At 46.6% G+C, this 22,499-nt stretch overlaps 2 protein-coding genes across 10 annotated transcripts in view; one reads left to right on the top strand and one right to left on the bottom strand.

The window, feature by feature from the left end:
• LOC119169183 (pseudouridine-5'-phosphate glycosidase) overlaps positions 1–22,499 on the top strand; it is a 2,087,124-nt gene that overhangs the window by 652,299 nt on the left and 1,412,326 nt on the right. The gene's annotated exons all lie outside the window — the stretch shown is intronic.
• LOC119169934 (CD151 antigen) overlaps positions 1–22,499 on the bottom strand; it is a 316,886-nt gene that overhangs the window by 49,657 nt on the left and 244,730 nt on the right. For all 4 annotated transcript variants that reach the window (XM_075886276.1, XM_075886277.1, XM_037420930.2 and 1 more), the window contains 2 exons: positions 18,835–18,953; positions 14,006–14,180 (listed from right to left, as the gene is read on the bottom strand). In XM_075886276.1, coding sequence (XP_075742391.1) covers positions 14,006–14,180; positions 18,835–18,866 — 207 coding nt within the window. In that variant the 5' untranslated portion in view covers positions 18,867–18,953. The remainder of the gene's footprint in view (positions 1–14,005; positions 14,181–18,834; positions 18,954–22,499) is intronic.

The following is a 22,499-nucleotide window of genomic DNA, read 5'->3' as shown; positions in this document are numbered from 1 at the left end:
AATTTTTTGTCTTAAATAGTGAGGTTTAGTATCCGTACTTTGCAGTGAAGTGTTAAATTTTCACTCATGCCTTGACTTTAGCCACCAATCAGATAAACTCCTTCTAGTTAATTCTACCCGCTTAAAGTCTATTTTGCCCTCCCTGTCCCTAAACCCCAGTGCATTGAAAAATTCTGTGCCACCATCCTGAACTATAGGGTGAAGCCCTTCACAGAACATTATCAAGTGTTCGGCAGTTTCTTCTTCCTCTCCACACGCACTGCATACTGTGTCTACGCCTTCGTATTTGGCCCGATATGTCTTGGTTCGTAGTACTCCCGTCCTGGCCTCAAACAGTAGAGAACTACCCCGAGTATTATCATAGATCCTTTCCTTGGCAATTTCCTGCTTGAAAGTTCGATAGATCTCTAGTGCGGACTTCTTAATCATGCCCATTCTCCACATGTCAGTCTCCAATTCCTTCAGTTTCTTCTTAACCGATAGTTCTTTTTGGTTTGGCCACCTGCTGTTTTCTAAGTATTTACCAGTCAACTTCCTGGTTCGCTTCCTCCATTTTGTATCGACATTCTTCATGTACAAGTAGCTGAAAACCTTCCTAGCCCAACGCTCTTCCCCCATTTCTCTCAATCGCTTCTCAAATTTTATCTTGCTGCTAGCTTCCCCGCCCTCAAATGATGTCCATCCCATATCACCTTGTACTCCCTGATTTGCTGTATTCCCGTGAGCTCCTAAGGCAAGCCTACCTATGCCACGTTGCTTAATTTCTAATCTTGCTTGAACTTCTGATCTCATGCACAAGACCGCATTGCCGAACGTCAGACCGGGAACCATGACCCCTTTCCATATTCCTCTCACAACATCATACCTATTGTAATTGCACAGTGCACTGTTTTTCATTACCGCTGCATTCCTGTTACCTTTAGTCGATACGTATATTTCGTGTTTCCTTAGGTACTCGGCCCCATTGCTTATTCATACGCCAAGATATTTATATTTATCTGTTATCTGTAGCGGGACCTCCTGTATTCTAAGCCCACTACCTTCATTTTCATTAAAAATCATGACTGCTGATTTTTCCTTACTGAATCTGAAATCTACCCTATCTTCCTCATTACTGCAAATATCCACCAATCTCTGCAAATCTTCCTTTTTGTCGGCCATTAGCACTATATCATTCGCGTACATCAATACTGGTAGTGCCTGCTCAATGAGTTTTCCTTGTTTGACGAAAAAGAGGTTGAAGCCCAGTTTACTTCCTTCTAATTTGGCCTCTAATCCTTGCAGGTACATCATGAATAATAAGGGTGACAGGAGACACCCCTGCCTAAACCCCCGTTTTACCTCAGCAGGCTTGGATATTTGTTTTTCCACTTATAGTTACCTTGTTACCTTATAGATATCCTTTAAAAGATTAGTGACCACATCTCCTACGCCTTGTGTGTCCAGTATTCCCCACAATTCCTCTTGAACAACACTATCGTATGCTCCCGTGATATCCAAAAATGCTAGCCACAGGGGCCTGTGTTCCTTTTCTGCTATTTCGATGCACTGCATCAGTGAGAACAGATTGTCTTCCAACCTCCTGTGTTTCCGAAACCCATTCTCCAGTTACCCCAGCACCCCCTCATCCTCTATTCACGCCTGCTGTCTTTCCTTTATAACATGCATTACCAGCCTGTAGACCACTGCTGTCACTGGTATAGGACGGTACTTGTTTGTGCCACCATTGTCCCCCTTTCTATTATAGATCATGCTCATCCTGCTAAGTTTCCATTCATCGGGTACTTCACTATCGATTATTATTTTACTCACTTCCTCCCTCAAAGCTTGCTTACACTTCGGACCTACTGTCTTCATCAGCATAATTGGAATGCCATCTGGGCCTGTTGACGTACTACTAGGAACCCTCTTCTCAGCCCTTTCCCACTCTCGTTGTGAAAATGGAGCCATTGTGCCACTTGATTCATCCTGGTATATTGTGGTGCATAAAGAACTTTTTTGTTAAAATTTTTCTTTCACCCTTGTTCTTGTATATTCAACAGATTCGTCCTCTTCTAGCCTAGCACCTTGATCTGTAGTAATAAACCTCTGCTCTAGGCTCGTCTCATTTCTAGGGAGTTTAGAGGGTTCCGAAATTTCGCAGCTGCCTTTCTATCTTTTTTATGTACTTCTGCCAGCCACTGAGCTCTCTTCTAATGTTTTCTATGATCAGAAGAGATGAATTTCTTCTACAGCTTAGAAAAATGTCCTATTTTCTTTCAACATCATCTGTCGGTTCACCCCGCTGCTTAGCACGTCTGTGTTTCCTAGAGGTTTCCTGACGTTTTGCTATGGCTCTCTTAACTTCCTCATTCCACCAACTTTTGGGTTTGTGTCTTCTTTTCCGGGGTGACTTGTCACGTGCCTTAGCAAGCTCTAGCCCGAACAGTCTAATTAGATTCGTGTATGTCCACACTGTTTTGGTATCCTCGGTGATTACTTTCTCAGTTTGTTTAGTGGCTATTTCAATTTGCCTTTCTGAATAAAAATTTTTCTGTAGTTGCTCATCTTGTCTCCTTCCCACTTTCACTGCTCTTCCAAAACTTAGCTTGATACGTTTGTGATCACTACCCAGACTTCTGGAGCCCCCTTCATCTATGTGCATTCCCCTGAGCTTACCATACATCCTATGTGACATCAGTGCGTAATCTATCGTCGACTGCAGCCTTCCTACCTCCCATGTTATTCACCCTTCACACTTCTCGTTACTGTTGCAAATGTTCAAATCAAGCCTTTCACACATATACGTGATCATTTTTGCCTGTCAGGTCAGTATATCAATCTATATATTCTATGTGCGCATTCATATCTCCTAGTATAATTATCTCGCACTCTCCTCCTAACTCCTGAATGTCATTTGATATACACTCCACCATTGCCTGGTTTTCCTCTCTGGCCTTTGCTCCCGTCCACAAGTACACAAAACCAAGGAGTGTCATTTGTCCTGCCACTTTCCCTTTTAGTCATAAATGTTCTTTGCACTCCTGCTTGACCCTTTGCCAGTCTGTACTTTTTTGAATGAATGCCCCAATACCACCCTCCTTTCTGCTGCCTTCTGTTCCATTACAATATTCCCACGCGTAGTCCGCATTGTTAGGAGGTTGTTCCATGTCCCTGAGATGTGTTTCTACAAAACCATATATCATCGGCTTCTCCTCCCATAGTTGTTCTATCTCTTCCCACTTCAGCCTGTTCCTACCACCCCGCATGTTAATATACCCTATGTCTGAATTGGCTCGGCGCTCGCGGCTACGTCTATTTCTGCCCCGGACTCTACCTATCTTAGATACTGGTGCCACTTTGGAATCTTATCTGTCCATACCACCTGTCAAAGAGTCTCCCTGGTTGTTTTTCTCGTTACAAGCAATCCTGCACCTCGAAAGGCCCTCGTGCCCCCCCCCCCCCCCCCCCCTCAAAAAAAAAACAGCTACTGCGTGTACTGCAAGTCGCAAACCCACCTCATGACCTAGCCACCCATCGAAGTGAATTTTGTCCCGTTGAAAACCACCCCACCTATGCACCTCTCTGTTTATTTCCACCACCTCAAAGCCTTTCTCTCGACTCATCCGCCATAAGTTTCGGTTTGCTTTGACAACCACTCTTTGTAGTTTGTCGTCACGCACCGGTACCTCCAGTATCGTGCATGCCACTACCTGTACCCGAAGAGAAGTGGCGCGCATGTCATCGACGCCTTTCGCCAGTGTGGTTGCTAGTCCTGCTGTATCTTCATTTAAGACATCGTTTACACCACCTGAATTTATTTATTTATTTTATTTATTTTTATTTATCAGATTCTGCCGGCTGCCTTTTGGGAGCCATGGCAGGAGTGGGTATATTACAATGTTACACATTACATCGTTTCAGTCGACAACCGAAATAAAAGAAGAAAGAAAAACAGAACAAATGTACATATGTCTAATTATAACAACACATGCGGCTGAATGTGAACTCAAGTCGCGAACATAAAAAAACAAGCCCAACAGCATTTGCAATAATACACTGAGGTAGGCCACAGGAGCAATACAGCATCGAGTGATTGAACACCCGAAAGACGCATACAACACTTCAGAACATGAGTGAAACGGCCAACGAAACAAATAAGCATGTGAACCGAAGGACAGCTCACGTCAACAGAAGAATACCACGAGATAAATAGTTACCCGCATACATTTCAAGCTGTAAAAGAGAAAGAATGACAAGAACTGCGCATAAAATCACAGATAATCTTGCACGGCATTTGTGAATGCATGAACTGATGATAGGCCGACTATGTCACATGGAAGCTCGTTCCATTCTGCTATCGTTGGAGGAAAAAACGAAAATCGATACACCTTCGTTTAAACTCGTGGCCTTACAATCGTGTTACTGAGCATCCATCTTGTTGGCCTTGGGCTGTTATACTGCATGTAATCAGTGAAGCCCATTCTAATATTACGGTTTACAATATTGTAAAGCATTTGCAGTCGATGCAGTTTCCTGCGTGATTCTAGCGTTGGAAGTTCGCTTAAATGTCTAAGATTAGTATTGGACACGTGCCTGCCGTAAGAGTTGAAGATGAATCTTAGCGCTTTTTTTGAACGCGTTCAATGCAATCGATGTCACATTTGGTGTGCGGGTCCCAAACTACGTCCGCATATTCTAATAGCGGCCTAACTAATGTCGTGTAGGCCACAAGCTTAGTTTTAGGAGTGCAATGCATCATGCGATTTCTTAGCATGTAAAGTTTTTTCAAAGCCTTGAAAACAATGAATTGCACATGACCACTCCAGCTTAGCATAGAACTGATATGCAAATCCAAGCATTTAAATTGGTCTACTGAAGCTAATGGAACATTATTGATGCTATAGGTGCAAACCAGCGTGTAACACTCATCTCCTTCTTGCGTGTAACACTCATCTGAACACACTTGGAAACGTTTAGGCGCATCTGCCATGTTGAGCACCAGTTGCTAACAGCTGCTAAGAAGTTGTTTAGTATTTGTTGATCTTTCACTGACTGAATGTGCATGTATGCAACGCAGTCTTCTGCAAATAAACGGCAACATACTGGTGACGTAATCTGTAAATCATTAATATAGATTAAAAAGAGTAACGGGCCGAGCACCGAACTCTGCGGAACAATTGAAAGAACAGATGCGAATTCTGAGTCCGAATTGCCTATGTGAAAAAATGCCCACACCATGTAAGATACGAGTCGAGCCACTGTACTATCCGAGGATTGTCAAAAAGGCATCGGATCTTTAACATTAAATGTCGGTGTGACACACGGTCGAAGGCTTTTTCAAAATCAAGAAAAACCATGTCAATCTGTCCGCCCTTGTCAAGCATTACCATTAGATCATTTACAGTGTGAAAAAGTTGCGTCGTAGTGAACAAACCGCGCCGAAAACCATGCTGACTACTTAAAAATAATTGTTGTCCTCTAAAAAAGAACAGATATGCTTAATTATGAAATGTTCCAAAACCTTGCTACAAGTGCACAGTAGCGAAACTGGTCTGTAGTTGATTACATTAAGTTTGTCACCAGTCTTATAAATAGGCAGCACCTTTCCAGTTTTCCAATCCAAAGGTATTTCCGCTGTCCGTATACCTTCTTAAAAGATTATGTTCAGATGCTTTGCGCACCATTCGGCGTATATGCGCAGGAACATATTTGGTATGCCATCCGGGTGGATAGATTCTTTAGTGTCTAATTCGAGTAGCGCCGAAAAAAATGCCACTTTCGTTGATTTCTATATCCGGGATAGCATAACTAGTTTTCGGATATGAGGAGGGCTGAACGGCGGCACGAGAAAACACAGACAAAAAGTAGTCATTAAATGTATTGGCTATACAGTTACGGTCATCGGTGATAGTGTCATCAAGTTTCATTTTGCTAATAGCCTGACTCTTATTCGTTAGGTGCAACAAGAACTTTCTTGGGTCATTTGCCAAAAAATGATGCATTTTGACGTTGAAGAAATGGAACTTGGATAGCTTTATCTTTGTGCGCAATTCATCTCGGAGTAATTGTAGGGACATTGCCCCTCTGTTTCCAGCCGAGCGATGTAATCACTTGACACGGAATTTCAACTGTAATGTTTCGCGAGTGACCCAGGGATTCCGCCGACTACACTTTTTTTTTCTAGTAGAGACATAATTGCTGATGCATTTATTAACAACAGCCTTGAAATGAATCCACAAATCTTGGACAGTAGAATTTCCAGTGGCATAAATATGCTGGAAAATATCAAAATCTTTTCCCAGAAGGTCTAGTACACTCTCATCTTGAACACAGTTAAAATCAGGGAAATTTTTAGTGACGTTTTCGCCCTTTATCCTCGAGGCTCGCATACGACCAATCCTCGAGGCTCGCATACGACCAGCAAAAAGAACGTTGTCGTGATCGGATAGCCCTGGCAAATACGACATGTCATAGCCTACAGCACTAATATTTAACGAAACGAAAAAAAGATCAAGAACTGTGCTAGAAGTAGCTGATACACGCGTAGGCTGATCCACAAGCTGCTTCAGACGAAACGAGAAAGCAATATCAAGCATCAACTCGGAATGCTGACATGATGACGGAACACACAGTAGGTCCCAGTTAATTTTTGAAAAGTTGAGATCACCGCACAAGATGACATTAGCATTGCTTTTACAGTGCTCATACATGAAATAATGCAGTTTTTCTAGAATTGAAAGATCTGCATCCGGCGGTCTGTAAATTGCACCAAAGAAAACACTGTATTGGCACAGGCAAACACGAATCCATAACATTTCTACGTTGGTATTGTGAGATATCACTGTGTACTCAATGTTTTTCTTCAGCACAACTGCGACGCTGCCGCCCCCTGCCCTCCGGTCGTGGCGAATAATCTCATGCGACCTTGGCACGATGTCCTAATCAGAAACGTTATCGTGAAGCCACATCTCAGTTATTACCGTCATGTCTGGGTTATACGCTAGAAGGCCCTCGAAATCAGCAGATTTAGGTAAAATGCTTCTTGCATTATTATTCATAGTGGAAAACGTATTCTGGGAGGCGCATCGTGGCAGTGGCGTTGTGTTGTTTTTTTGAGATGCCTGATCATTACGCAGGGAAGAATCGTGTCATTCCGAGTTTATTGGAACCATCATGTTGCTTCCTTCATCCCACCTGAACAGTTTTGTGTTGATTTTTACTTTATCATACAAAAGAGCAACCTTATCACCTCTCTCTCTATTTTCCTTCGTAACTTCCCATAGTTTTTTCCGGATTGCCTGAATACGAGAGCAAAAATCCTCGGAAATACTATAGTTGGTACTATTAAGTTTCCTGCAATTTTTCAGTATTCTCGGTTTGTGTCTCCCGTCCACTAACTTGAAACTTACCGGACGGTCCTTGCTCGGATTCGGCTTCCCCAGTCGGCGGATACGTTCAATTTTAATGTCATGAACACTCAAGGTATCACGAAGTATTTTTTGAGTAACTTCTTCCAACGACTCGAGTTGTTCTCCCTGAGGCTCCGTAATACCATATATAATAAGGTTGTTCCTTCTACTTGTATTCTCTAAATCGTCTACCTTGAAAATTAGTTGATCAATCGTCTTCTGCAGGTCGTCAACTCTAGATGTCTAATCGCACACAGCGGACGAAAGGCCGTCCAGTTTCGTTTCGATTGATGTCAGCTTTGGCGTTGTTTTGTTCAACTTCCGGCTACTAGTACTGATGGTCGCTTTAATTTCCTTCATATCCTTCATTAACGACCTGAGCATTTCTTCCGTGTTAGGACCCGGGTTTTCCTCTACGTCACCACAACAGGTCAACGAGTCAACGAAACATTGATATACGGCAAGCATATTTGAAAGCAGTGACCATGGGCACGGTAGAAGCAAAAGACACACGTTATTGCTTTTGTAGCAGGAAACTGAATGGTTGTCTCTCACCTGTACAAAGAACAAAAAGGGGTTTGATGAATGTGCGTCCATCATGCTTCCACCGTGCCCACTGGCCCAGTCAGCTACGGCGACTGTTCTTATACCAGATGCACACGATGACGTCGACGAGAGTGGCACCAGTAGTCTTCCGAATGGTGCAGTACAGATGCGCATGTCCACGTCAGCTGCGTTATCCCTCTGTGTATCGATGTGCCAATCGAAGATACGTTCCGTCGCATCCGGCCCAGTGCTGTTGACACGTGTGTCGCCTGACGAGGGGATCAAGGTGATGGCAAGCACGGTCTGTACAAAGAACAAAAAGGGGTTTGATGAAGGTGCGTCCATCGTGCCTCAACCGTGCCGTCTGTCAGCTGTAGTTTTGAGTTTTGCGCTCACTTGCCTCATGACTGCTTCCAGCTTGCATCCTGCGAACGCCTCTACTGCAACACTCTTGTCACCTCTTACCCTCTCTTTGATGGCTTCTGTGCATCCATTTAAACTCGAGTCCCCGGCGATTATCACATGCTGTGTCTTTTCAGCTGGAGCGTCCTGCACCTGGGGGTTACTTGCACCTGTGATGCCGGCTGCTTTGTCCCCTCCCAGCCACACCACTACTTCGCTGAAGCTGGGCCTTGCGACAATTGAACCAGCTGAACCTGTTTTTTCAAAACTTGCTTGCGCTTTCTTCTCCGCGGTTCTGGTTGCCGGTTCTCCACTGTTCTCTCAGTAGGCCGCTGCTCTGTTCACCTTGGCTAGTGCTTCCTCGGCGGACTTCAGCCTTTCTCCCATATCCCCTGTTTCCTCTTGCTCTGTCGTCAACGTAGTCTCGAGCTCGGTGATTCTCATCAGCAGGTTACTCTGGGTAAGCATCATTTTCTCCATTTTTTCCTCCACCTCACATTGCCTACACTTCGCGTCAGCCTCTTCTTCTTCTGCTTCTACACTTGGGTACACTTTCAAACCAACCCCACATCCTGAAAACTTCAGTCTTTTTAACCATGTCTTTCGGACACCAATTGTCCCTATGGCTTGACACACTCAATGATAACAAAACTCGAGCCCTGTCCTACGAAAAAAAGAAAGTCTAAGCTCTACTACAAAAATTTGCGTGTTTAATGTACGTGCACCTCCCCCATGGCGTGGTAAAAAAACAAAACAAAAAAACAAAAAAAAATAAACACACACACAAGCACAAACTAATAAATACCTGGTGAGTGACCCCCGAAAAAGCCGTACAATAATAAAATGCTACAGGGATTTTAACTGCTGCCTTATAATTATAAAGACAAGCTCAAAACATGCAAAACAACTTATCTGCGCAGTCGATCGGGAGCGCTCAAAAACACGTCCATTCACCGTGACAGTCCGAACCGAACTGGTTCCCTTTTCATAAGTACACCACCTGACGGTGAGTTTTTCGTCAGTTTCGCTTTGCAAAGGAGCATGGAATAGCTAGCGCAACCAGGAGGGCATGGAAAGCGAGCCGTCAAATGCGTGAGTGCTCTGATGTTTGTGTTGGCTGCTAGTTCTCCGTATCATCCGCTGCAATCGCGCCGCTTTCTAACTTAAACCGCCCGCCCGCCCGCACGCCCGCCCGCCCGCCTGCCCGCCCGCCTGCCCGCCCGCCTGCCCGCCTGCCTGCCCGCCTGCCTGCCCGCCTGCCTGCCCGCCTGCCTGCCCGCCTGCCCGCCTGCCCGCCTGCCTGCCTGCCTGCCTGCCTGCCTGCCTGCCTGCCTGCCTGCCTGCCTGCCTTGATTTTTCAGGCTGTGTTTACTCATCTTAGCAAATATGAGGCAATAAGTACCCTGTCAAAAGAGTGTCCAGTTTTTCTAGTAGTGTGGAGACAATCAGGCATGTTCACTTTTGCATTCCCTGCAAGGCAGCTGTGAAGAAAGTGATAATCTATTCCTAGAGTGTGCTTCAAAAACTTAGTCTGTGAAGTCTTTTTGAACTTTCTATGCACCCATTACGTCACCTTAAGAGTGCAGTAGCCTGGGTACCTTTTGTATAGAGTGACTCGTTTTAAACAATGGAGTCATGATAATGCCATGTTGTCAAGCTCGATGGCAATGTACGCTTGTCTCACGCATTATTACGGCAGTATTTCATGTTGTGTTGCGAAACATGTACACAGGACGCGTGTGTTTGTTAAGCATGAAAGATACTCTAACTGGATTCACAAGCAGAGGAAGTTATTTTGACTGTTTCCACAAGCAGAGGCGTGGCCATGTGAACATCAGCTTGCCACGCAATTGACCCAGGTTCGATCCCCACTCAGATCCAAATACCTCAGGTTCTTTTGTCATTTATTTATTTTATTTGCATACTTCTTGATTTTTCGGTCACGCATACGATGATGATTTTTCGCTCACAAACAACGACGCCGCCACTGGAACTTCTGCGGAACGAGCCCTTCAAAGCTATCGTAATAAAAAACTGTCCCTTCCGCACATGGTCGGTGTCACGCACTTGCCTGTGCCTTCTGCGGGCATCTTGAAGTGGAAACCAGGATGCAGCATAGCCGCGTGCCTCACGCGATCGGCCATCCGCACTAGTCTGCACGGTGTGCTCCGTGTGTTCGCGTGCCTGTTGACTGCCGTGGAATGATTAGAAAAGGAAAGCCGTTCCCCTTGCCGTTCCGTCGGAGATGTTACCGTTAGGGCGACTTCACACTAGCGGCAACCATGCCCTGACGGCGCGATGCCGTAGACCGGCGGCCGGTGCCGTACGCAGGAGAGCCTTTCCATGTGCACGGTAAGCTTCATCGACGAGGCATTTGAGCCTCCGACAAACATGGCTGCGCTTCCGAATGCAGCTGTCGACCACCTCAAATCCAACAAGCTGCCGCCGTGCGCTCTGTAGCTCGAAAGTCCGAACTGATGCTTCCATTCGCTTTAGACACACGTCTTTGAGCTTCGGCAACACAGTAGTGGAATCGATTTGGCACCATTTTGAGAGCCATACTCAAATAATTGATATTGCTGGCTCAAGCACGCCTTTCCGAATCTTGAACATTACACGTTTGTTGTTGCTGATGCTGGATAGCAGCGCTACTTATCCAAACACCTGCTTTGGGAGACGTCATTTTGAATAGCTGTGCGCTATTTTAAATACCAGACAGGCTAAAATTCTCTATTTACTGCTGGAACATAGTCTGAGAACAACTCGTACGACATAGCGTGAAAACCGCGGAGCAAGGAGGAAGCACCTCGAAGTGTCCTGCGGCAGACGCAGACAATTGGGAAAGATGAAAGCAGACGACGTGGCTCAGCCATGTCACTCCTCCGTCGCTGATTGGCTACGTCAGTCTCCGGCAAGCGGCACAAAAATGCGTCTCGGATTCATTCTTCGAATGGCAAAAAACGGCAGATGTGCTCGAACGAAAAGGCCGCACACAGCTGCCTGAGAACGTCAAACGGCGAGGCATGTTTGCCGCTAGCGTGAACCAGCCCTTGCAGTTCCAGTGATCCTGTGTGGAACGGTGGCGTTTTCCCGTTCCTCTCAAAAGGAACTAGTTCTTAGGACGTCATTCCTTGGAACGCCGTTCCGTACAACGCCGGTGAGCAGTGTGCTCATTTTGTAAACGCGGCCACGGCAGCACATGAAGTGACCTTCATGCTCTCTCGAATCACGAGTCTGATAAGCGCGCGTGCAGAAGAAAGCATGCCCGAGAAGGAACGCGAGAGGCGAGGATTTTTAGAACGCACCTAGCGCACATTTCGCGCCATCTGGTTACTGATGACAAAAACACACTGCAGTTGCGAAGCTCTGAGGACTGCCAAAGTGTATATAGTGTATACAAATAGCTTGACAATGTACGCGTTGTAGTAGTGGTTAGTGCTGCGCGCTCAGGAGTGAGATGTCGCTGGTTCGACGCCCCACGACGGATATTTCGTTTCCGTCTGTTTCTTCGCAATCTGTTAGTGTATATATATTATGTAATATATATATATATATATATATATATATATATATATATATATATATATATATATATATATATATATATATATATTACAAAGTTATATTCGTGACGGGAATACGTCAGTGAAGTGGTGGTAGACCTCCGTATAAAGCACTTTCGTACAGAAAAAATAGCACGAGCCACCACTGTCCTGCTGCTTCCACCAGCCCTGCTGCTTCCACACCAACAGTCGAAGAGCATGAAGTATGTTTCGTGACCGTGGCGTACAGATGCACTTATGCGCAGTAAGTGTAATTTATGTATGAGGTCACGAGGACGTGCATCCATGGCTGTGTGTGGCCCTGGAGTTCCTACCCAAGCACGAGGTTGCGACCTTACCAATGCAGTCAGCTCATTCAGTTTCCAGTTTCCAGCAGCCGCGCGAACTCGATCGCGAAGTGGCATTGCTCATGCACATATCCTTTATAAAAAAAATTCATAGCAATGCGACCACAACTATTAAATTTTGAGCTAACGTTACTGTAAGTTACAAACCAAAAGTGACAGTGATACCCCCTTTACTGCCATCAAGTATTCAATATCTCACTGGTTATGCAAAAGTCCTCAAACGGCACCCAATATTCCAGCCTACAATGTCATTAATATCTGTGCCATATGGATGACATTAATCGCAGTTGACGTTCCTCAAGATTAAATGTTGCTCCCCCGCAGACAAGCAGAATTTAAAACTCCGCAATGAACGAACTATTTTTTATAGCTCGCTGTATCACTCTATGCAACTATCATTTCTCTACTTGAACTGAATAAACACTTCGCAAGTTTCGTTGCCCATAGAGGGCGCAGTGGGTGACTGAATATCGTTCCCACAGAGAGTATCAGAGTGTGTCTTTCACAAAAAGTAAGGTTTTCTCTCGGTTTCACAAACACTTACGTCTTTGTACTCGGCGTCTTTCGCAAGACGCTGAGTACATCTTTCACAAACGGTCATGATGAGATGGCCTAAGCTGCTCGTTCCCGCTGCGCTGTGTACAACTGTGCAGCTCAAGCTCGACGCAGTGATCGAATACTGGGTTCAGCCCAAGATGTAAACATACGCATTTCTGACGAGGCGAGATGTAATGATGAGCATAAACTGGGGCTTGACGGAAGCAAAAATAAGATATTCTCGTTTTCTTGCCTATGTTGCTCCAGAAGTAGTCGGTGCTGACAAAGTGCAGGCTGCACACTTTCACCAGTGATGTGACCGACTTGCCGATTCTCAAGTTCAGTATCCATTCCTTTTTCTTTGCTGCATCTCTTGGATGGATGGAGGCGGAAATGTTGTAGGCCCGTGTGCTCAGATTTGGGTGCACGTTAAAGAAACCCAGGTGGTCAAAATTTCCGGAGCCCTCCACTACAGCGTCTCTCATGATCAAATGGTGGTTTTGGGACGTTAAACCCCACAAATCAATGCATCTCTTGGGAAGGGATTGAGGCTGAGTCTCGTCGATGCTCTGTTTGTACACTGCGGCACGCAGCGCATGCTATTGCTTTGGAAGCTTTTAAATTTAAGTATTTAGTTTGGCCTAAATTTGGCCACGATGACGACTCGAACAACACAAAATAAATGCACCCAGGAGCGCTGCCGCCTCACCGACCGATACTCTTTGAAAAAATTCCGCCAGTGTCCGCGAGGCGGCGTGACACTCTACGAAACTTGCGAATATAGGTGTTCGGGGACTATAAGATGATTTTGTTAAAGCTAGTTTTTAGCCATAAACTGTATCACCTAAGCTACTGGTCAAGTTGCTGTTCCTGTCACTGCTACCATCGTGGAAAACGTCTACTGCCAGCGACAACCTACACAAACACAAAAAAGAAAAACTCAGCTAACCGAAATTAATGAGCTTTCTTTAATCGGCTTGCATTTTATTGTGGGGTGCTGTCATTCTCAAAACATCAAAGTAGTTCCGCAATCAATACGGCAGTTTACACGAATACTGCAGTATGCATAAAATATCAAAATGCCAGAGGCAATTCTTTTCGATTTCCCCTGACGACACGAAGTGACCGTGAGTGTTCCATTAAAACAAGAAAATGCGGGAAGCGCGTAGCATTATGGGATCGGAGGGCACAGTGTGCTGAGAACTCGCACGTGACTCGCCTGTAGTAAGCCACCTTGTAGGAGAAGAGCAGGCACAGCGTACACAAAGGTCGGGTCTGCCAGCCGCAGACCGGGCACCAGCGACGCTCGGTAGTCGGACAGTACCCAGGCGGCTGCGACTGAGAACGCCAGCGCGCTCAGGAGAAGTGCCACGTTGCACGTGTAGATCCATAGCCTGCGAAAAAGGGGGCAACAATAGACATGTTCGAAGTGTCCATCTTCCTTGCTGCGTGTAACAACATTAATTGATAATCAACTATGTACCAGCAACAAGCAAGCATGTTTACTGAACAGTGCACTCGCACACTAGTCGACAGGCTGAAAATCAACGTTCTGTTAACAGGAACTATTTGCATACTGTTTTCGCACAACTCCGCGATGCAAACTACCAACGTTTCTCACTTTGTTTCTTTTTTGCTTCTTTTTTTTTACTTTTATGATCACTAGCTTTCTCTCTACTTAAAGTTTAACCTCGTTGTCGACTAGTAAACTCATTTTCGGGGGCGGCGAAAGTACAGTAAACACGTGTGCTCATATTTGGGTGCACGTTAAAGAACCCCAGGTGGTCAAAACTTCCTGAGCCCTCCACTACGGCGTCTCTCCTAATCATATAGTGACTTAGGGTCATTAAACCCCACATATCAGTCAGACCGGTAAACTCAGAGTGCGCAGAAGTTTCCAAAACAAGAGCACTAACTGAACATCGCCGTCAGTTGGCTCGTTCTCAGACCTGCGAGTGCTGGGGTCACCGGAAGACCTGACATAAGCAAACATACTTCCTAAACTACTTCTCTTAATCTGGAGTGGCAACGAACATATACAACTAAGGTGAGCGATTGACAAGCTTGAAGGAAGCCCTGAACGTACTTCAGAACAACTTGCGCAATACCCTGGCCCGTATACCGTAATAGTGGCACAAACTTGACTGCGGTCAACATCGTTAAGCCCGTGACACCACCACGAGACCCTATAGTGATGTGAAACTATGCATGCTATCCCGCTTAGGTATTAACACAACTACTTACTGATGTTCGTATCTGGAGCCACCATCCCCACTTCACCTCAAGGTACCTTAAATCTTAACCTAACCTAACAATCGCACTTGTGTCTTAAAACGCTCCATTACACTGTTTCGTTCACAATTACGATATTTGCATGACCTCACAGTTTTTCACCAACTTATTACAGTACAGAACGCTGTATCTCGCTAAATGACATCGTTTAAGTGCAACACGAGAGGCACCTTCATTTGCGTTGCTGATGAACACGGTGTAAAGCGTGGACAGCGTGATGTTCACGTACCTACCTGACTCGGGCAACGCACGCGTCGCGCGCCTCTCTGACAATGAGCTTGGCCTTTGTGGCGTGTGGCAGCGACTGCGGCCCTGATCAGTTCGCAGATGAGTCACCCATTTCTTAACGAAAGCAAACATGACAATTAACCTTCATAAGTAACTACTGAATAAAACCATACAAGAAATATCTATCGGGAAAGCACCAGGAGAGGAGAAGGGGGTCGTAAACGGAATACATTTTCTGTATACTTAACAACAAAAATGACAAAAGGGCCAGTGCATTTATAAAATGCCCGCATTTCAATAATGCACAAGCGAAGAGACATAAAGGACTCGATGAAACATAGACCCATCGGTTTAGCTAGAATCATATAAAAATATTAACGGATGGTGGGTGGAGCCCCTCTTTCAAGGCCTCCCAAGGCATTAGGCCTCGTCGGGCCAGGCGGAGTCTTTCCACGTGATCTTCAAATGTTGCAATGCGGACTTGTTAGTGAATGATATGCGCAAGTTTGATGTATGAGAAAACGCGAGGGTGGTGTTTATATGTGACTTGTGTAGATGAGTCCTTTGCGTAACATCAAAACCAGTTCGTATAGTCATGCCTCCCGCAAACTATTTAGTGTTGCTTAGGTCACGGTCAGACGACGCCTGCCGATTGCTGCCCGGATTGAAACCGGTCAGCGTGGAGTTTCATTGTGTTTGTTAATCACATTGTCAAAAAAACAGGCTGCCGCCTGGAGTTGCCAGAGCAAGAATGGCAAAGGTGTTTTGTTGTGTAAGCCAATATAACGCAGGCATTTGACAAGCTCTCGCTTGTTGTGACCACCTTTCAAGTTTTTAATTGCGAAGCGTTTCTTAGCGAACTTCAGCAACTTTGAGCGTATCCGTCCGTCCGTCCGTCCGTCCGTCCGTCCGTCCGTCCGTCCGTCCATCCATCCATCCATCCATCCATCCATCCATCCACCCACCCACCCACCCATCCGCCTACGACTTCTAGCTCTCCTGGTCGTTTCGAAGATGGTATTAATACCAAACGTGGTATGGCATAACATGACTGTAAGAAGAACATATTTGACAAGTCATAACATGATAACCATGACATGTATGTCATGAATGTCATGATTTACATTTCATGATCCTGCAGCTCTTGCGGTGGTTTTGTTCACATGGCATGTTGCAAAACTGTTATGGTATGGCATGATTGCATGGCGAACACAAGCGACAGACCTTAACATGAAAACCATGACATGCGTGTTATGTAACAACATGACTACATGCCACGCTCAAATGCGCTCGCGGCCGTTTCGCTGGCGTCACAAATACAAATTTGGCATTACAGTACCTGAATGGATGACGACGGTATGTAACTGGTGCAAACATGATAATCATTAGATGCGTGTCATGTAACATGACGACATACTACGTTCATGATGCGCTCGCGGCCGTTTTGTTAGCTTCACATACGCCAAATATGGTATTCAGCAATGGATGACTAAAATGTGACTGGTCCAAACATGATAATAATGATAATACGTGATAATAATGCGTGTCACGTGAGAACATGACTACATGCCACAGTCAAGGCGCGAATGCATTTCGACGTGACGTGGTACGCGGGCTCGCCGGCATTCATTTCGTCGCATCACGCCGGCGTTGCCACGCCAGGCGCCGGTCCTGCCATATCCTCACAGGCGCGCGCCGTGCTGCGTTGCTTTGACGCATGTACGTTTCAGCGCATCCGGCGTCCCTCCATCACGAAAAGAGGGAGACGCAGTGTTGTCTCGGTAACGCATCGGCGCGAAATGCAGCATGTCAAATTTAGCGCCGGTTGCCGCCGGGCTGCACCGATGGACGCTGGTCGCGCCTGGCATCAGACTATAGAGTGCTCGCGTTTTGCTAACGTAGCGTCGCTGTGCCCAGCATGCGCGCGAGTCAACGCTACATTGGAGTATATTGGTGCGTTCATGATGCGCTCGTGGCCGTTTTGCTGGCGTCACATATACCAAATTTTAAATGCGAAGCATTTCTTGGCGAACTTCGGCGACTTTGAGCGTATCTATCTGTCTAGCCGCTTACAACTTTTAGCTCTCCTGGCCGTTTCGATAATGGTATCGATACCAAACATGGTTTGGCATAACATTACTGTATGGAGAACATATTTGACTAGTCATAACATGGAAATCATGACATGTATGTCATGAATGTCATTAATTACATTGCATGGTCCTGCAGCTCTTGCGTTGGTTTCGTACACATGACATGTCGTAAAACTGGCATGGTATGAAATGATTGCATGGCGAACACAAGCAACAGACCCCAACATGAAAATCATGACATGCGTGTCATGTAACAACATGACTACATGCTACGCTCATGATGCGTTCGCGGCCGTTTCGCTAGCTTCACATATGCCAAATTTGGCATTACGTGACGCCAATGGATGGCGAAGGTATGTGACTGGTCCAAACGTGATAATCACGAGATGCGTGTCATGTGAGAACATGACTATATGTCACAGTCAAGGCGCTAATACATTTCGACGTCACGCCGGTGCGCGTGATCGCCGGCGTTCATTTTGTTGTGTCACGCCGGCGTTGCTACGCCAGGCACCGGTCCTGACATATACTCGCAGGCGCGCGTCGCGCTGCGTTGCTTTGGCGCATGCGCGTTTCAGCGCGTCCGGCGTCTCTCCGTGACGAAAAGAGGGAGACGCAGTGTTTTCTGGGTAACGCATCGGCACGAATTTTGCGCTGGTTGCCGGCGGGCCGTGCCGACGGACGCTGGTCGCGTCGGTCGCGCCTGGCGTCACACTATAGAGTGCTCGCTGTTTTGCTAACGTAGCGCCGTTGTGCACAGCGTGCGCGCGCGTCAACGCTACATAGGAGTATATTGGCCCTTCATGATGCGCTCGCGGCCGTTTTGCTAGCACAACATATACCAAATTTGGTGTTGCGTGACGTCAATAGATGACGAAATTTATGACTGGCGCAAACATTATAATCCTCAGACGTGTGTCATGTAAGAACATGACAACATACGACGCTAATAGCATGCTCGCGGCCGTTTCGATAGCCCCACATATACGAAATTTGGTATCACTTGACATGAACAGATGACGAAGGTAAATGACACATTCAAACATGATAATCATGACACGGAAATCATGCACGGCATCATTTACCTACACCTCGTATCGTTGTGCAGATTTTAAAGTGACATTTCAAGCTTTCTTATTCGTGCTTCGCATATCATCGATTCCCACTGTACGTGGGATCTGCCAGTTTTTCTTCTCTGACTTCGGTTGTGAAACGTTCGACTTCGGTCGAATGTTTCATTCTATTTCTTAGAAAAATAGGATGAAACATTCGAAATGTTTTCCAAGAAAATAGGCATACAATGCATGTAAAACAGAATAAAACCAGAATGCAACTGCAGTGGAACGTCATGCATAGTAATGCTCCGAGGAAAACCCAGCGGCACTTCATCGTGCTGGAGTGCACCTATTTTCCAGGAGGACATGGAAGTGCGTACCTGTAGTACCTCATCGCTGTGTGCAGGAACATTGGGCCCAAAGCAGCGCAGGGCTCCGCGGCGCCCGGCAGCTGAAGCAGCAGGGGCCGGTCGGGCTCCGGCCGCCTCTTTTCGCCACCCTGCGAAAATGTGTCACTGAATAGCCGTACGCAAAATGTGTCAAGCATACATATCAGTGCGAAATCACCTTGATTTCCCTCTTCATACATACTAAAATTCACCCGCATGACACCTTACCTCATTGTCGCCTCTGCATGAGTCCCCAAGCCGACTTTCATCATACATATAGAACTTGTCCAAAAAAGCCGAATCCCCCCTTTGCGGGGGCTGAGTGAGGCATACATAAGTAATTCTAAAGGCCGTAGCGCTTATCACGCTGCGCTGACCATGCAACGCTTGCACGGAAAGGCGAGTGTTTCCAACACTTTGCTAAAACGAGACGGTGGTGGCGCCTAACCATCGCCTACCGTTCGACACCTTATCACCCCTGTGACGGGCGCGCGCACCCGTCTCAGAGCCACGCGCTTTGTTTTTCAAGAAAACTGCCAGATGGCGGTCATGTCTCATGTGTTATGTGGCTTTATGCGCTCGTTCACCTCCGCTGCACGCTCGAGGCACTCTAACGCAGCACCTCCAGAATATCATTCACCAATTTTCCTGAGCAGAACATCAAATAAATGTTTTGTTCACTCCCTCCACACGCAAGACTACCGTCTTTCGACGGCATTTGCAGATTAGATGCAGATACGGGGTCTTTTCTTTTTGTTGAAGGTCTCCAAGAAAGACTATCGTCTTTATTATCGTCTTTAAAAGAGGAACTGGTGGTGTGGACTAAGTACTGCGCCTGTTTTGCTGGCCTTCAACCCGGGAGCAGCAGCGGCGAATCAGCCGGCTATCGGCGACGGTGAAGAAGTGGAAAGGGGAAGGTCATTAGATCACGTGTTGAAACGTACCAGCACCCGTTCGCCGCTGCGGAAAACCGTCTATACCGCATACCTCGAGCTGATTGTGGACACATGTACATACATTGGTGAAACATGCCATTTCGCAAAAAGAATATAGCAGCAAACGTTCGATGCAAGAAAGCGGCTGCATTTCCGATGGAGGCGGAAATGTTGTAGGCCCGTGTGCTGAGATTTGGGTGCACGTTAACGAACCCCAGGTGGTCGAATTTTCCGGAGCCCTCCACTACGGCGTCTCTCATACTCATATGGCGACTTTGGGACGTTAAACTTCACATATCTATCAATCGTAGACGCGAGAAGAACACTTTGCGAGAAACGCGTTGGCATGCATTTTGCACTGGCCGTAACGTCAACTATGAAATCGCAAATCTAATTGAAAATGAAAAAAAAAAAAGAAATACACGGCGAGGCAAACGTGCAGTCGGTGACAAGCTAAGAATAAAAGGTTATGAGTTCGTCGCTCATAAACCCGAAAAGACGCCGGAGGACCTCGACCTCCAACCATCAGTGAAAATGAAACCGAAGTACTCTGAGTTTCATCATGCGGCCGCTTTAGAACACGTCATCAAGGGTCTCGCCAAGCAAAGAACATTCTTCAGTTCACTCATGCCCCGCGGAATTTCTCCAACGTCAGCAGCAGCACGTGAGGGACAGCAGCAACTCATGGACAGTCTTCTTGCCGTCGTTCAGGCACAGCGGTATGGTGGCTAGAATTGGGAGGTGACGCCAGCGCCCGCATATTCGCCGAGCGCGCGCGATCCTCGTTTTCAAGCGCCGCCGCGACGGCCACCACGGCGCTCCTGTCGGCATAGTGATGCGGGCGAAGCGCGCGCTCCGCGCTCTCTCGTCGACTCGCCGCTGGGTTCGCTGGTTCGCCTCTGGAAGCGTGTCTGGGTGTGTGCAGTTTTCCGCGTCGATGTCTCGCTTATGGCAAAATGTATTTAGTTGCTGACATGACAGTGTGAGTGCCGACCTTAGGATGAACTCCAGCACTACGAAAGCGAGGCAACGCCACTGCTTTGCTCCTGGCTGCACGAGCGGCTATGTGTCATCGAGGGAGCAAGGTCAGCGTGCTTCTCTTTTCTCTGTTCCCAAAGACCCTGCCCTCTTCGAAGCCTGGCAACGAGCCGTACCCCGTGCCGACAAGTCGTTGGACGTGAAGTCGGCGCTATGTGAGCTTCATTTCGACGAGCAGTTTATTGAGCGTTTTTACACGCATGTGATAAACGGCGAAACTGTTCAGATTCCCCGAGGGAAACCGGTGCTGAAATCTGACGCGGTGCCAACCATATTCCCAAATGTTCCTGCGTATCTTTCAAAGAAAGTGCCGAAGAAAAGGACGTCAAGAACATCCACTTGCGGCCTACCATCGAAAATTCGGCGTCAGGAACCAAGCACGTCTGCTTGCGAGGAGACAGCTGGCTCGTACAGCACAGAAAGCGACAGTAACCAAATACCTGTTCCGAATGTGCCCGCAATTCCCGACGTCCGCAAGTGTGGTCTTCCCAGCGCTTACTGGGCTCGACATCTAATTGCTGGAGCCGACAACGCCACGGTGTTTACAGTTTGCGCACTAGATGGTGACAAGTTGACTATTGACAAGTATGTGCTAATGACATCAGATGAAAACAAACTTCAAGCGACAGCTTTTGTGCAAGCCACAAAAATAAAGACCCTTGACATTACCGACATCGAAATGGCAGAAGAGTTGCTTCGCGACGTCGACTCCATGATACCATGCAGAGGGTTTGGTAAAACTGGTGAATTTGGAGTGAATTTAAAGTACAAGGAGAAGACTTTTGATGGCAGAACCTTCAGCCCATCTTGCCGTGGGGTTGCTCCAACGCCAGAAAAAGCCTGCCCACAATGCAAGCACCTCAGAAGACTACTCCTGAATCGTGAGTCCTACAGGCGAAGAAAAGGCAAAAATGTGGCCCAGTCCCAAAAGCTTTCATACAGGCTTAAGCTGCGAACAGCGCAAGCGAAAAGGAGTCGCCTGAGTGTCCTGCAGGCTAAATCACTCATCAAACAAATGAAAGAAAAGAATGCACGGAATGATTCTACAGCATTTGAAGAAGCGGTGAAGGCCCTACCCATTAAGCAGCAGCAACAAGTCAAGGCGTGCTTTGCTGCGGCTAAAAGAAAATCCACGAAAGGGATGAAGTATGAAAGTGAATGGGCTCTAGAGTGCCTTATTACGTCCATGAAAAGCCCACGCCTCTATGAGCATATACGCAAAAACAACATCATGGCGTTGCCTTCTCGAACATCACTACGTCGATATCTCAAGCGTTACAGGAGTGGATTCGGCCTGAGCGAAAAAGTGTTTGCTGCTGTGGCGGAAAAAACAAAATCTATGGACTTGTTCCAGCGCCATGGTGGGCTGTTAATTGATGAGATTAAGCTATCTGAACACTTGAGCTTGGGAACCGATGGCACCATCGAAGGTTTTGTGGACCTTGGGAAGTTCACACCAGAGAGTGAGCGCTCCGTAGCATGTGACCATGGCCTTGTAGTATTGTTCGTGCCTTTTACAGGCACGTGGCACCAGATTATTGGTGTGTTCGCATCACGCAGCAATGTGAAGTCCGAGACGTTAGGCAAAATAATCCTCGAAGCAGTAGTCATGAGCGAAAACGCCGGTCTGCACGTAGACTTTATCACCACTGATGGAGCTGCGTGGAACAGAAGCATGTGGCA

This window comes from Rhipicephalus microplus, chromosome 2 (genome assembly GCF_043290135.1).
Source record: "Rhipicephalus microplus isolate Deutch F79 chromosome 2, USDA_Rmic, whole genome shotgun sequence".
Classification (NCBI taxonomy): domain Eukaryota; kingdom Metazoa; phylum Arthropoda; class Arachnida; order Ixodida; family Ixodidae; genus Rhipicephalus; species Rhipicephalus microplus.
The sequence above is the reverse complement of the archived record's forward strand: the minus strand, read 5'-3'. Positions and strand labels throughout refer to the sequence as shown.